The sequence below is a fragment of the Brienomyrus brachyistius genome, chromosome 19 (assembly GCF_023856365.1).
Source record: "Brienomyrus brachyistius isolate T26 chromosome 19, BBRACH_0.4, whole genome shotgun sequence".
Classification (NCBI taxonomy): Eukaryota; Metazoa; Chordata; class Actinopteri; order Osteoglossiformes; family Mormyridae; genus Brienomyrus; species Brienomyrus brachyistius.
The window spans coordinates 14339204-14356526 of NC_064551.1; the positions used below are offsets into that span (position 1 = coordinate 14339204).

At 47.6% G+C, this 17323-nt stretch overlaps 1 protein-coding gene across 1 annotated transcript in view; it reads right to left on the reverse strand.

The window, feature by feature from the left end:
- The window catches only part of LOC125714961 (neurexin-3a-like), a 280661-nt gene that overhangs the window by 156629 nt on the left and 106709 nt on the right, over window positions 1-17323 (reverse strand). Inside the window, 5 exon segments of the mRNA XM_048986129.1 lie at window positions 9201-9320; window positions 12245-12418; window positions 13370-13560; window positions 14093-14474; window positions 15076-15195. Of these exon segments, the coding sequence (XP_048842086.1) occupies window positions 9201-9320; window positions 12245-12418; window positions 13370-13560; window positions 14093-14474; window positions 15076-15195 (987 nt within the window).

The following is a 17323-nucleotide window of genomic DNA, read 5'->3' on the forward strand; positions in this document are numbered from 1 at the left end:
ACACTCACACATGCACACTCACATATGCACACTCGCACACTCAAACATGCAGACTCACACACACACTCAAACATGCACGCTCACACATACACACTCACACATGCACACTCAAACATACACACTCACACATACACACTCACACATGCACACTCACATATGCACACACACACACTCACACATGCACACTCAAATATGCACACTCACACACACACTCAAACATGCACGCTCACACATACACACTCCCATATACACGCTCACACATGCACACTCACACATGCAAACTCACACATACACACTCACACACACGCACACTTTGGACACACACACACACTACGTGGAATTCAGAGACACCACTCTGCCTAAGCACATGTCCTTGGACTGTGGGAGAAAATCTAACATGCAAATTGCACAGACACCCAAACCCCCAGCCCTGGAGGTGTGAGGTCACCATGCCATGCGCATTAAATAATCTCACATTAAGATACATACACTCAGTGGCCAGTTTATCGGGTACAGCTGCTTTCTAATGCAAACAGCCCACTCCTCCAGACAGCGAATCACGTGGCTGCAACTGAACACATGCAGCACCTAGACGGGGTCAGATACTGTGTGACTCAGCATTAGAATAGTCAAGATCCATGATCTAAGCAATTTTAAATGTGGTGTGACTGTTGCCAGACTTGGTGGTTCTACCAGCTTATAATCCTCCTGGGATTCTCACGCACGACATCATATAGAGTTTAGACAGAATGGTGTCATGAAGTAAAAAAAGCAGAGACATGCAGGCAATGGCATTTCTGTGGCTGTTAATGAGAGAGGTCAGATGAGAATGGGCAGACTCATTAAAGCTAACAGGAAGGACAGAGAGTACAGTACAGTACGGCGCTGCATAGCATATCAGCATTGCTGTGTAAGATGGCAAGTCCTACCCAGAATGGCCAAGGTGTAATTAAGAAAGCAGGTCATACCTGGTACTAGTCAGGTGTCCCTAATAAAGTGGTTCCTACCCAGTACTAGCTAGGTGTCCCTGATAAAGTGGGTCCCAACCAGTACTAGCTAGGTGTCCCTAATAAAGTGGGTCCTACGCAGTACTAGCCAGGTGTTCCTAATAAAGTGGGTCCTACACAGTACTAGCTAGGTGTTCCTAATAAAGTAGGTCCTACGCAGTACTAACTAGGTGTCCCTAATAAAGTGGGTCCTACCCAGTACTAGCCAGGTGTTCCTAATAAAGTGGGTCCTACCCGGTACTAGCTACTGTAGGTGTCCCTAATAAAGTGGGTCCCACCCAGTACTAACTAGGTGTTCCTAATAAAGTGGGTCCTACCCAGTACTAGCCAGGTGTTCCTAATAAAGTGGGTCCTACCCAGTACTAACTAGGTGTTTCTAATAAAGTGGGTGCTACCCAGTACTAGGTAGGTGTTCCTAATGAAATGGCCACTGACTGCATATAGCAAGAGCAGGCACTTATTTTTCTTTGAAAATCTAGGGGAAGGCTGATAAATTTGGCCAAGTTCTTATATAGTTATCCTGCATATATGGCCAAATCATTTTTCTTTTACTCTGGAAGAAAGGCAGAGCCAACCAGTCGATTCCAAAAGCAAAAGGCATTTAACCAAGATGATTGATTTTTCATTATTCCTTCAAAAAGCACTTCTACAATTGGAGGCCTCATTCTGCTCTACTTTCTTTCCCCATAAAAAAATGAATAAAAAATACAAGAGGTGCCTGTTCAATTATGGGGCCGCGCACTGGAAGGAGCCCATCACACCAATCATATGTGTGACGTGCCATAATATCCCCTCACCGTATTTAAATCCATTTCCCCAGCATCGGCATGCGCCCACCATCCACTGGGAAGAGCTGCCTTCCCGGTTCCCACAGCCGCTTATTCATTTTGTCAGGGCTATCATAAATCGGAGACACGGGGGTGACGGATAGAAATTCAATCGGTCTTAAATCTTCTGGGTGGGGGGGGGGGGGGGGGGGGCGGCTAAGCTAACATGCTTAAATCCTCCAAGGTGACAACACCTTGGCGGGCCATTATAGAGCACAGTGCACGAGACTTGGAGAGGGGGACCCTCCAAAACTCCAGGGGGTCTGACTCTCATTCCTCATTCTGCCCGCATTGCAGGCTGCGTTGACCCCGCCGAGCCCTGCGTCTGTGTAAATCAGCCAGCACCAGGGCAACACCTTCACCGGCTTCACTGCTGATGAACGGGGGGCTATATCCACATCTTATTGGACGGCAGAATCGGCAACCACCAGTCAAAAGGCACACCTCTTTCAGATATAAATTACAAGAAAGTCAGTTGTATTGAAGTTGTATGAGTAACTTTACTGAAGAAGCAGGTTCACACCAGGCCTCGGTAAAGGAGGTAGTAGACCTGTAATCCCATGGACCCCAGTAATTAACTGGAATAACTAACTGGATTAATCTGTACTGTGACTCTTCATTCCACCAAAAACCATCCTCTCAAATCACTGTAGCAAAGAAAAAAAAATACATCACAAATTAAACTGGCATAACTCAAAAAATGTGTGTTTGGGTTATTATGTATCTAACGCAATAAAGTTTTATGACATAGCTGTATTACTTGGCTGGACATTTTATCGATTCCTCGTGCAGAAATCGCCCTTTCGCCTACCCCATCTTGCCCCAGCTGCGAGCGAGCCTGGCAGCGAAGGGCATGCACCTGCTGTGGCACCCAGGGAGCTGGGGGTTAAGCTCCTTGCTCAAGGGCCCACAGACATAACTCTTCTGCCGAAGCCAGGGATCAAACCAGCGATCTTCTGATCACAGGCACGGAGGCTTAGCCTGCGGTGTCACACTTTGCCTATCATCACAGTAATTTATTGTTCTGTATAGTGCTGGGTAAGATGTTCATGTACCCACCTGCCCCCCCGACCCTCGCCAGCACTCCCAGTTTACCATGTTTGAGTGGGGTACTGACCAAGAGCCAGACAGCATCCCACCAAAAGCCTCCATCCATGTCAACTACACCTCTGCCCTTTACTCTAAGGGTTCTTGTCTGCTGAACGCATATTTTACTGTTATTCATGCAATGATGTTGTACTGCTATTCACCCACTGTTTCCGTTTGGCCACTGTGCCCATTGTACATGCAAAGCATTCTGCCCCCCCCAGTCAGCCCGAACCTACCAGTAAATATCCAATGCACTTTAAAATCCATATTCAGATTTCTTATTCAGCGGTAGCCCCCTGTATAATCCAGTATGTGAGAACGAAAATACTCAAATAAATAAATAAATGCCCTGAATAAATGAATCTCTATTTATGGAGATTACAGTTTTTTCGATCCGTATGCAGGCGGAGCACTAAAATATGGTCCTTCGTCACAATATCACAAAGTTGTTAGTTACAGAATTAATAAGGGGCATCGGTACCATCACCAAGGCAACGGAACATTTGGCCAAGAAAACTGCAGCTGAATGCAGCAAACACCGAGAACAGACTGGGCCAACCCAAAGACTCTGACACTCTTCCCATTTAAATGGAGCACTTCACTTTGATGAGTAACGAGTCCAGTTTCGCAATTCAAGCAAGAGCATTAGTCATATGAAAAAAAAAAAGAACTTCAACGTCATTCAGTCCTTCCCATTGGAGCATTTCACTACCCAAAGCTGTTTTTCCTATTGGGTAGAATTTTTTTTTAGAAAGATGCTTTATATCTACCACCAAAGCTTCCACATATTACCTGAAACACAATGAAGAGCTTCAGCAAATCCAAACCGAGTAAGACGCCCAAGTCTAAGCTGAGCTTCTGACTGAAACACATGATTAAACGGGGTCACCGCTAGGATCTTCAAGTAATCACATCTCAAGATGCCAAGAGACGCTTGAAGGGAAGATAAAGTGAGACTTGTCGAAGATCCTCTGGAGATGTATTCTTCATGAGGTGAGCCTCTAAGAGGTCTTTGGAGATGACTGCTGTGAAAAATTCAGACGTTAAGTGTTTGCCGAGGAACTAGCCATCTTGGTCTTAAACTCACAAAAAATTTGAAGCAGGAAAGCAGAGGCCTTCCGCTCCATCTCCATGGTTTAGGTTTAATGCAAATAAAAGGAAAATTTCTAAGAGACTCACTTACGAAGCCAAGGAAAAGTTGACTTCAATAAACGTAAATGGGCAGAGAGCCGAAAGCGAGGATTTATGAAGACCTTGTCAGAGAGGGAAAGAAAATAATAATAATCGGGAAGTGTTTTATGACTCACGATGATATATTCTTTCTGCTTCTACATACTGAACAAAAAGTTACAAAAAGCTACGGCAAAAACACAAATGTGTAAGTGTGTGGATATCTAAGTGTGTGTGTGTATGTTCAAGGGGCCGTATGGGTGTGTGTGTGTGTGTGTGTGTGTATGTGTCAGTGTCCAAGGGGCCGTATGGGTGTGTGTACAGTTTTGTGCATCACAGTAGTTATGCTAGGATGATTGTAGCATGAGAGACTGGGACTGGGAGGATTGGGGGGGGGGGGATTCAATTAAATGCGGCAAACAATAAGACCGGTAAACAAGCCTGCTGCCCACCACCCGCCTCTAAGGCCCACTGCCCATAACTGCATAGCCATGTGTGGCTTGAGAGCCTGTGAAAAACGGGCCGTTGCAGAGTTCATGCGACACAAATAGAAGGGAAGTCGAGTCAAAACCGAGGCCGAAGCTCAGAACGCGTGACATCCAACAGAGGGCTCCGTCTCTGAAGTACATTTGCAAAAACCACATTTAATGAGCAAGTAGGACCAAACTAGTATTAAAAAGAAAAATCAAGTAGGCATGAGAGCACGGAATGAGGGCACAGCATGAGAGTACGGCATGAGAACACGGAATGAGAGTACGGCATGAGGGTACGGCATGAGGGCACGGAATGAGGGCACGGCATGAGAGTACGGCATGAGAACACGGAATGAGAGTACGGCATGAGGGTACGGCATGAGGGCACGGCATGAGAGCACGGCATGAGAGTACGGCATGAGAGTATGGCATGAGAGCACGGCATGAGAGTACGGCATGAGGGTACGGCATGAGAGTACGGCATGAGAGCACGGCATGAGAGCACGGCATGAGAGTACGGCATGAGAGTACGGCATGAGAGTACGGCATGAGAGCACGGCATGAGAGCACGGCATGAGAGTACGGCATGAGAGCACGGCATGAGAGTACGGCATGAGAGTACGGCATGAGAGCACGGCATGAGAGTAAGGCATGAGGGTACGGCATGAGGGTACGGCATGAGAGTACGGCATGAGAGCACGGCATGAGAGCACGGCATGAGAGCACGGCATGAGAGCACGGCATGAGAGCACGGCATGAGAGTACGGCGTGCTATGCAGATGACCCAAGATGCTTTCAGGCATAAGCAGATGTACAGTGTAAAGGAAGGGACAACCAGACATGTGACATAAGGGCAGGCAGGACCAGACATGCAGTTTAAGGGCAGGGACGACTGGACAAGGGACATTAGGGCAGGGACAACCGAACATACGGCGTAAGATCAGGGGCGACCGTAAGTATGGCGTAAGGTCAGGGACGACCGGACATGCGGCGTAAGGTCAGGGACGACCGTAAATACGGTGTAAGGTCAGGGACGACCAGACATGCGGCGTAAGGTCAGGGACGACCGGACATGTGGCGTAAGGTCAGGGACGACCGTAAATACGGTGTAAGGTCAGGGACGACCGGACATGCGGCGTAAGGTCAGGGACGACCGTAAATACAGCGTAAGGGCAGGGACGACCGTAAATACGGCGTAAGGGCAGGGACGACCGGACATGTGGCGTAAGGTCAGGGACGACCGTAAATACGGTGTAAAGTCAGGGACGACCGGACATGCGGCGTAAGGTCAGGGACGACCGTAAATACGGTGTAAGGTCAGGGACGACCGGACATGCGGCGTAAGGTCAGGGACGACCGGACATGTGGCGTAAGGTCAGGGACGACCGTAAATACGGTGTAAGGTCAGGGACGACCGGACATGCGGCGTAAGGTCAGGGACGACCGGACATGCGGCGTAAGGTCAGGGACGACCGTAAATACAGCGTAAGGGCAGGGACGACCGTAAATACAGCGTAAGGGCAGGGACGACCGGACATGTGGCGTAAGGTCAGGGACGACCGTAAATACAGCGTAAGGTCAGGGACGACCGGACATGTGGCGTAAGGTCAGGGACGACCGTAAATAAGGTGTAAGGTCAGGGACGACCGTAAATACGGCGTAAGGTCAGGGACGACCGTAAATACAGCGTAAGGTCAGGGACGACCGGACATGTGGCGTAAGGTCAGGGACGACCGGACATGTGGCGTAAGGCCAGGGACGACCGGACATGTGGCGTAAGGTCAGGGACGACCGTAAATACGGTGTAAGGTCAGGGACGACCGGACATGCGGCGTAAGGTATGGGACGACCGTAAATACGGTGTAAGGTCAGGGACGACCGGACATGTGGCGTAAGGGCAGGGACGACCGGACATGTGGCGTAAGGGCAGGGACGACGGACATGCAGTGCAAGGGCAGCGACAACCGGACATACGGTGTAAGGACAGCGACGACCGAACTTGAGACGTAACAGCAGGTATAAGCAGGCATGCGTCGTTAGGGCAGGGAGGACCGAACATGCGGCGTTAGGGCAGGGAGGACCGAACATGCGCCGTAAGGGCAAGGATAAGCAGGCATGCAGCATAAAGGTAGGTGTAAGAGGACAACTGGGAACAGCACATGAGCAGGCGTCTCCACGGTGAATGGATGTGGGGGGGGGGGTCATTTAAGGGATTATGAAGGATACAATGGGGGGATCTACCAGAGTGCTTCACATCCCGTATTCCAGCTGCTTCAGAAACGTGAGATACAGTCCCGGGTTCGAATCAAGCGCCAGCTCCCAGGACGACGGGGGGGGGGGGGGGGGGGGGTGTTCCACCACATGCTGTAACTCAGGGATCTGCCTCTGTGTATGAGACACCATTTCGTCAGCATGATTGGAGAGCCCTGTAGCATGCCGACTAGTCAAAGTCCCATCGATGTGCCATGGCATGACAGTCACATGTAAAACTCCTTCCCTACAAGATTAACTGCAGAGGGTTCGCAGCCCGGAGTTCAGACACTGAACAGCTGTCAGGGCTGCTGGAGACGCTGCCGTGGCACGCAGAAGAGCAGGAAGTGTTTCAGGTCTCAGCAGCCTTCCTTCCCTGCACAAAGCGTTACTGCCACCTACTGTTTCTATGACATAGAGGTACCAAGCAAATCCAGACCAAAGTCTCAATAATGTCTTCAATAAGGCTTTAAATATTACAGCTTTATTTTAACAGAGATTGTGAATGTTTTATGTTTAAAGGCATATAAAGTGTTTTGACAGATGTGAGAAGCAAATCACGGTTAAAATTTTACTGCTGTGGATACATCACCTTTTACTTGACACAGAAAATATTCCAGGAATGACACTGTAGGGAATAACAGGCAATAAAGCAGATATGCTCACACCATCCCAAATCCTCAGAGCAGCTGTTTAATCTGCGAAGGACTGTACCTCCGGCCATGCTGCCACCTGTACCTGATCTCCGCATCCTTCAGGTGCTCCAGTCGCCCATGAAGGCTGTCGTCAGCCATAGTCCCACCACAACCTCCGGGAGCTGGGCACCACAGCCCGAAAACTATGCTGCGGACTATGCACCAGCACTGGGGCGATGATGATCCGGGGGCTAATAACCTCAGTGGGGGTTAATTGGTCTTAATGACAAGCCTACACCCCCCCCCACAACCACACACACACAGCTGAAAAAGACAAGGCAGAACCGTCCAGCGATGCGGCAGAGTGCACAGGAAGCAAACCCTGCGCTGCAAAGCCGGCGTGAACAAACAGAGATCATGCGAGACACTGTGTCTTACACAGACTGCAGACTTAAATGCAGACTGTGTGCATTTTACGCTCCATTATGCAGATGAGCCAGAAAAGGCCATTAGTGAGGCCATTAAACTACTGCAGCTGCCTGTAGAGTGCGTCGCCCCTTGCTGGGTCAACACATGAGGAAGGACTTTTTTTATCTGGGGGGGGCAAAATGATTCTCAAAGGGCATGGCTGGGGCAGTTGTTAAACAGCGATCCACAGCGATACCTATCAGAACCCCTGAAAGGTGAAGCATGTGGTAGTCCAGCAGGGGGTGCTATTCTCCTGCTTGCCCACGCAATGGTTTTGGCTGATACAGTACAAGTCACCTTTACCACACCGATGGGACGCAGCATCTATCTTTGCGCATCTGCACCCCACTTTTGCAGGCAATCACGTGCATGTGGTCCCCCGTCCTATGCCCCGTGGTCTTCTGGGTATTCACAATGCAAACACAAATCAGCAGGGAGCAGGCCCCCATCCACCCCTCCCACACCGGACACTGCTCTCACTCCACCATGGGGACAACCGCATCCGTCAAATCATTCCGTAACAAAAAAAGATCTACGGGGAATGAGTTTAGGGAAGTTTTTGGTTTCAGTAATTTTTCATTCACGAGAACCTGAGAATGTGACATCCGAGAATGAACATAAGCGCAGCCATGGCAGAGAAGCCAAGGAACAGCACTTACCTGTCAGGGCCAGGCATCATCTGAGCGCCGGACACTTATAATGACAGATCGGAACTTATAACACAGCTCAATCAAACCCCGTCATTCAACTGCCTGTCTACGTGCGTCTTGCCATTTAAAATATGCGTAATCTGCAGTGGGTCGATGCGAGGCTTGACTTATTTTTTGTTGAGAAGAAAAGGACATTTTACTGCCTTTCACAGTGAAGCGGCTATTCGGGCTGAGAAAGACGCAGGCAGCCGGGGGAATCATAAAGGGGGTGGACGTTTGGCCGATTCACTCAAGTACCCTAAAAAATATGGAAAATAGTTGGACCAGCCAGGGGGCCCAACAATGCTTCCATGACAGTTCCTGGGTCCTCACACACAACAGGTATGCCTGCTTTGTAATGTGAACTGGGGTGCAGTGAATGGGGGGTGGGACGCTGGTCTTTACTGTCCGTTACAGCTGGAGTTGATCAGCTGACTTCCTGCCCCTGAAGGCTCGGCTCTTCCAGCCACACCAAACTGCACTGCACATCTGGGTCAATGCCCCTGTGCCTCAGGAAGATGCTCTAGTAGTCGAGAGGGACACGACACGACACGCACGCCCGCCCCTAAGCGGGTGAGGCGGGAGGACTTACGGTCGTTGCACTGCTGGCCGGCGTAGGAGGTCATGGAGCAGTCGCAGGTGAAGCCCTCGAACTGCTGGATGCACAGGCCCATGTTGGAGCAGGAGTCCTCCTGGCAGGTGGTGCTGGGACCTGCAGGGGGCAGGGTGGAGCACAGCAGCAGGTCAGATGGCGGTCAGGCTACGGACGCGATCTGGCGGGACGGACGGCATGCAGTGAGTGTGGGAGTAAAGGCATGCAGTCAGGTTAGGGGACGCCCGAGGCACCGAGCAAATGCAAGGACACAGCATTCTCCATCCCCCCGCCCACGGGTCCTTCATGGGAATAGTGTGCAGGCATACAAATACAGACGTTTCACGCATGCCTTTAAAGTGAGAATCTTCGGAAGGGGAGGGGGTCATATAAGAGAAAGGAAGACCAGTGCCGCCCGCCCCCCCCATCAGACAACACCCCCTAACAACAAAGTGACAGGTGAAGACACACTCCACAGTTATACAGAAAAGAGAAACATTTTATAGCTGGTAGTGCATATATGTCACTATATGCACTTTGGTTATAAATGTTATTAATGGCAGCGTTCACAGCAGATCTGTGTCCCGCTCTGCTCAACGTACTGTCCTCAAGCACACGCCTGGGGTGGGGGCGAGGAGTCAACACAGCGATGTACTATATAGGTAGTAATCCATCCATGGTCATCTCAGATCACTACATGGGTTGGTGTTGGCTAGAGGTGACAACCAATGCAACTGCAAATAGAGGCGCTTCAGGTGCAATTTCCTTGAGTTACATGGCTGGGAGTGCGAGTATACAGAAGTCACGAGAGCTAAAAGTGCATTTATTGCGCAGCGCACAGTATGACAAACATACAAGTCAAATGGTTCACTTCCCGAAATGCTTTACGGGTCCAGTTACCGGCCGGAAAAGTGTGCTTAAGCGCATGCCAGTTCCATAAACAAGTCGAGGGTGATGGTGTCCTTCCGACGGACATGGGACATGATCTGGGGCAGGTTTCCTGTACATCCTCCCTGCCTCCATCGTTCACTCGCTCCTTGCATGTCTACAGCTAACCTCCACAAGCCAAAGTGTGGACACTTACTGTACAAACCTGATGTCTTAATCATTGAACCGGGGGCTTTCTCACAGTTTACTCCTGGAAAAATATACTGCCATTAATTCTAATGTGAATGCTTCAAAGAACTTTTTTCTAAACGTAAGCCGGCTCCTTCATACGTGAGGCAGTCGCACATCAAACTGCTTTAGCCGATTCTCCGTTTATTAGGAGAAAGCTTTCTGCACTTAATTACCTCGCAGCGCGTGTGTGTGCTGTGTTAAATATATACCTTTTGCGAAATGCTTCGCCAAGCCAGTCTCTAAGTTACTGGTCGTACACGCTGGAGCTCCACCCTAAATTAAATTGTCTTTCAGGAGCAGAATTTCAAAGTGAATTCATATTACTTTTATTTAAATTGCAGCACGCTAATTGCATATCCAATTGCACCCCCCCCCTCGAGCTGCCTCCAAAAGCGCCAAGCAGCAGGTTGTCACCAAATCTTAATGGATTTCTCCAGCTAAGGAAGAAAAAACAAAAAAACTCCACTCAGTCGAACATCATTAGCATGAAATAAGAACAAGCTACAACATAAAAGTACATTTAGAGGCATAATTACCAGCCTAAAGTGGCTAATGTTTTATTTATGCACACTCTTGGCGGTAATCGTTAATTTCGCGATCTTGCATCTCCGTGCACGGTAGAGTCATTCCAGCCATTTCGAGAAGTGAACCATTTCATCCCCAAGCGTGTCCAGAGTAACACCAGACATTACACAGAGCAGATTTCAGCCAGTTCACAAAGGAGTAGCACTCCTCTACCTTGGAGATCAGCTTTGGTGAAACCGACTTTGTTAGAGAAAGAACAGGGAAAGCGGAAAAAGCGGGTTAGTGTTTAATAAATTGCATTTAACGGAGCTTTGCTAAGAGAAATTCAAGTCATTCGTGAAATTAAATATTATTATCGCCCTCAGACACTCATTCACGCATTTTGGGTTCCACATCCCAACAACATCCAATCATCATTTGTTTTGTTTTGTCCACAACTGCATGTATCCAACTTTCATGCGCAGACTTAAATTTTAATTACCAAGGCACATTTTACTTGATTGTAAAACATCAGTTTATTACAACCTCTAAGAGTTGTCAGAATCTAAAGCTGGAGATAAGTTATTACACTCTGCTACAGGCCATAGTGAGATACAGCATTGTTACTGCTGCATGCAGTCTACTGTATGTGCATGTTTATGTAATGGTGCCATCTAGTGGCCTTTACAGCTTACTACTACCTAACCTGTGTCTGCTGCAGACCTTTATCTCCAAGGGCAGGCTATGCGGTGTTTTGACACTTAATAGCAGTTTCACAGCATGCTCCTCTTCCAGTCCATGACCATGACATCAGTCATGCAGGATGAAGTGTACATTTATACAAACCTAAGTCATACCTAAATTAGCTGTGAGCCAAAACCTCTTAAGATTGAAGAAGCTAGTTCCTCAGAGGTAGTTAAAGGACAGCAAATTCTATTAATTTTTTTTTTAATTTTGCAATTCAAACTGCGTCATGTTATCAATGGCATACAAACAGTACCAGCAGTTGTGATCAAATGTAGCAGTGCAATGAACAAGAATTTTTTAAATCACACATTTTATATATATAAAATGCTGTGGTACTGGGGGATTCTGAGGGTCAGGTTACCACAAACTAATTTGACCATAACATCAACAGTTACGCTATGTTAATGTGGGGAGTCCTGCTGGGGTTTCCTTACATTTCCATGGTTAGGGGCAAACTAACAGCTAAAGTGGACTGGACAGTTCAAGATGTACCCTTATATGTATCTGTTCAGCTTTCTAATATTAAAGTACTGATGGGTTGTGAAGAGCTGTGATGGTTATTTGTAATGTCAAAACTGCACTGTTAGGGGAAAATGTATATATATAGAGAGGGGGATCTTGTTATATATAAAAGCCACACTGGGGGGTGAACGGGGACCCACCCCCACACTCACCTTCGCACCCACGCTCGATCTGTCCGCTGCGGAACAGCGCGTCGTTGATCAGGTCCGGCAGCCGCCCATTGAGATCTACAGAGGCCAGGCAGCCCTGGAAGCCGGTGCGGGACGCCACCAGCTTGGGCAGGCTGCCGTACATGCCGGGGCCCAGCCCGGCCACAAAGAGGTCGCCTGGCACGGGGCAGGAGGTGGAGAGCCCTGGTTAGCATCCGGCTTGTATTATCGAAATGTGCTTTACATAGCTGACAGTAGGGGGAGTCACTCAGAATGGGCTTCACATGGCTGACGGTAAGGGGAGTAAATTAGAAAGGGCCTTATGTGGTTGATGGTAGGGGAGCCAATCAGAATGGGCTTTACGTGGGTGATGGCAAGAAGAGCCAATCAGAACAGGTCTTATGTGGCTGATGATAGTGGCAGACAATCAGAACGGACTTACGTGGCTGATAGTAGGGGGAGCCAATCAGAACGGGATTTACATGACTTTAATGGCATCTGCTCATGCTCATTCCACCCCCTCCCATGGTTTAAACGAGCCAATTATCCATTAATTATCTGTATCTGACACACCAACATGTTTTCATACAATGCAGCGTCGGAATAAGTGAACGGTGTTTCATTAATGTGTGATGATGGGGCCTAATCGTCAAATATAATTGAACATTAAAAAAAATAGGAATGTGACTGGGCCGGGAGAAAGCATGCCCACACACAGGTCGCGCGGAGCCTGGAACCCTACACTACTGATGCAAATACAGGCATTTCACAGAAACTATTTAATTTACCTTAAATAAAGTGCAGGGCATCCCACTATCTGGGAGTAAAATCTGTTTTTTACCAGCTTTGCCGCTTAAACTCTCATAATAACTGTATCTGCAGATGGGCCTTCGGGGTCCATCTTCAGTCAGATCAAACTTTACAACAGATTTTACGATAAATCCTTTCCTTTTGTGTGACCTATTTAACAATAACACCTGCAATACCAAATGCAGTCTGAAGGGGGACATATTACTAATTCTCTTTGAGAAGAATCATGTAACCTAATCGTTTATGAGCATTTTCCTGCTACTTCACAAATCCCACAGACTCCCAGTATAAGACGAGTGGAGAGCCGTCCGGCCTCACCTTTCAGGTCCAGGTTTTTGGCACCATTCACGACCTGGCTGACCATCTTGGCGTCCACCTTGAGCATGTGCGTGTTGCTGCTGTCCCGCGTGATGGCCACATTGTGCCACTGGTTGTCGTTTAGCGCCCGGTCGCTGTTCCCCTTCAGCAGGCTGGGGCCGTTACCCAGGTCGAACACATAGTGGATATACCTGGGGAAAGGGCCAATGAGAGCGATCGCCAGGGTCTACCGGCCAATCCTCACACTAACTGCAGCTAATACAGTACAGCAAGTTGGGAATCATACTACCCAGCAATGTGTTACCAACAGGCATTGATATTACTGGTTTGTAGCTGGTATTGGTACACATTAGTGAGTTAAATGCACTGGTAATATCCCGTCATAGCAGCACACATAGCAGCATATGATCTTCTCCCAAAGTTTTTTATTATTAAAAACGTTCTTGTCGTAACGATGGAAATGCACCTAATTATTGTTCCATTATACTTTTGTGAAAATGAAGGATCAGCCATACCTATGCCACACCAGATTGGTCTAGCAAAGTGAATTTGCAGGTAAAAATGCATCTAAATGAACTCAAAGTAAACAACCCCGGCGCTACTGGAACTGCATTTTCCGCTTCTCGCATTGAGTGGCCAGAATGGAACTTAGTGATTTTTTTTTTGCACTAGTGTGACCACACCTTGGGTTTGGGAACGGGGAGCCACACCCGACTCGCTTACCCCTTCACCAGCTCCACAGCGATAAAGTCATTGCCATCACCACTGTTATAGAAGATGAAGCCATCTGGGGAGGTGGTCTTGAACTGGAAGAAGAGGTGCATGGAGGTATAAGCCTGCAGAGTGGCCAGACCCAGGTAGCTGCTCTTGGTCTTGAAGGTGACGGGGTCGGCGACGATGGAGCGCAGGCCGAAGCGGGCGTTGAGCTCGCAGAAGTCGATGTCGCCGTTTTTGCACAGGTCGATGTAGAGCATGCCGTTGAACTTGAAGCTCTGCAGGTGACCCACGAAGCTGGACGGCACGGAGGTGACGAAGCGGCGCTCCGTCATGATGCCCGTCTCCAGGTTGTGGAACTCCAGGCGCGTGTGGTCACCCGCCATCTGACCTTTATGGTGGCAAAAGACGTGAGACACACCCGTGACGTTAAGGCGCAATGGGAGGGGTGCTGCCGCGTGTTTAAAGGCCAGTCCACACATTTATCCGTAATTATAATGTGATGCTATGAATCCCAACAAACTGTATTCAGTAAACATAAGTGATGAAAGAAAATACTTAAGAGGGTTAGACAGCGTCCATCTCCATATTAGCTTTCCATCTGCTGCATGTCCTGCACCGACGCCTCTGAGAGACGCCTACGCAGGGGTCAGCGGAGAAAAGGCTGCCCTCTTGTGTGAAACACTGGCAATTACGTCTGCCGCAGCCAGCCGGCACTGACACAACTCAGGCTTGAAACTGGCAGTACCTTCACCTAGGATCCCTTCATTAGTCAAAATGCCAGCTGGCTCAGTCTTAACTTCATGCAATAATAGTTATGCGACAGAGACCTTAGGGTGAAACTCAGTGACTAATGAAAAAAGCATGAACCGAAGTCTCATGATCAAAAGAACATTGACAGAAATGAGTGCTGCCTGGCTTGGTAAACAGTTCTGCAGATATGGAGCAGCTCTTAGAGGGACAGGTGAACGGCAGAGCATCGGCGGGCGTACCTTCAGCCACATCGTCGTCAACCATCAGCTTGTAGTTTTTACCGCGCCGGATCACTCGGACCGTGTGCCACTGGTTATCGTTCAGTTTTTGTCCGGCGTACAGAGTCTCGGGTCCCTTGCCTGAGGATGGTTGGCAACACAGTTAAAATCTTCCCGAGGTTTCGACAGCAGGAGAGGTCTATGTCCACTTAACAAAATAAGAATACATTCTACTTTTTGGTCCAATTAGCTAATTCAGTGGATTTGAGTCATGAAAACAAAGGTTTGGTCTAAATTCATATATATGAATTTACAATTTTTCCCAACACTTCAGTCCATCTGACATGTTACAAAACTACTTTTACTCATAACCAGGTCTTTATTAACATTCTGATAATTCATTAGTCATTCTGTCAAAATCAATATTAATCGCTAAACTGCAATCAAAAATTCCTTTATTCATAAAAATGTCAGAATAAATGAAAAACTGAGCGTCAGTAAGGGTGTGGTCACAAATAATGTGTTGCACAAAAAGCAAATAAACAATATTTATTAAATACAAAGATTATTTTGAAAATGAACAATTATATATCTAATTAAAAAAGTAAAGAAAATGATTTGTCAGTAATTAGACTGGCGCAAGTACAGAAAATACCCAAATGAAAAATGTGTTATAGAGTACGGTCATGTTCGTGCGGAGGCTGGAGTTAAAGTTAATTCATAAGTGGGCAAACTTCTGAAACATGTCAGACGTTGTACAGACAGAGTATTAAATGTGTAAATCGTGTTTCGCAGTTCAGTGACCAACTATTTGGCCTCTTCATTGTTGCTTTGAAACATATTAAAGCACTGAATGTTAGCACATATCTCTACTGTAGCTGTGTTTATAATTGTTCATACTGATGTTGTTCAGTCCTTTTTTTCATTTTCTGGGCCGAATACATACACACACACACACACACACACACACACACACACACGCACACACACACACATACACATACACAGATATAAACACACTATACACAGTATATGATACCATGGCCTGTGAGAGTGTGTGTGTGGAGGTACACATCTCCCACGCTTATATTCAGCCTAACTTCACCACAGATATCTGTTCCTTTTCCTAATTCAAGCTGACCTTTCCACCATCACTCTAAAGCGAAGCCAAATCCCACTCCTGATGAAGGAGAAGCCTCTGCTTATTTGATGTAGATAAGAACTTGTCACACAATCTGACATGAAAAAAAAAATCCAAGCGGCAGAGCTTTCAGGCGAGAACGCTGGAGTCAGCGCATCAGAGGAAGACGCTTAACCTGGATGGCCGGCTCCAGGACAGCCCTCAGAGATCAGAGCCAGCTGCTATCCCCTATCTGACCCAGCCTGACAGGCAAGACTAATCCACCAGGAGCAACTGATGGTTAGATCAGCTCCACCCAACATGGCTATTATACAGCATCACCGAAAGCTAACCTTATCGCTGATTCAACAGGGCACTTTCCCCATATTTAATCACATATATCATTCTGCAAAAAAAAGCTGCATGCAGACTACAACATCACTTTTTAACAACAGAAGAACTCCCGTATGAGCTATTGTAGGGCTATGAGGCATTGTGGAGACGTTTTAAACTTGCAATTCTCTAAGGTGCCAGACAGAGGCACTCTGTTGCACCATAATCCCCAAATAAACCTATAAAAATGGACTGGGAGTGACCTCTTGCTTGATCCGAGGTCGGGCCCACACCTCCAGACTAAAGATCTTATAAATCTTTATAAGATGAAACTTTACCCATATTTAAAATGAGCTAAGGTATTTCTTTTTTTGAACACGGTATTTGAAAATCTCAACATTGTTCAGCATATTTGCCCAGATGATAAATTCTCTTTCCTCGTCGTGGATGGTTAGTGGAACACAATGTGTGTGTGTGTGTGTGTGTGTGTGTGTGTGTGTGTGTGTGTGTTGGGGGGGAGGGGGGCTTAATCACTGGCATTTCCTGATGGTTCATTACCACTACAGAGTCATTACCAGCACTGATGGCTGTAATGGGAATGAATATCTCTCTGAAGTCTAGGGCTGAGGGTAATCGAGTGTGACGCAAACCCCCAGGATGACAGCCTGTCCATCTCTCCCGCTGTATGAGCTGAACAGCTGTTTACAGGGGGCCTTCTGCATATGGCCCAGTGGGCATGCAGACTCACAATCTCACATGCACACACCCACAAAATAAAATGCAGACTCAAATGCTGACTCACAGATTCAAATGCTC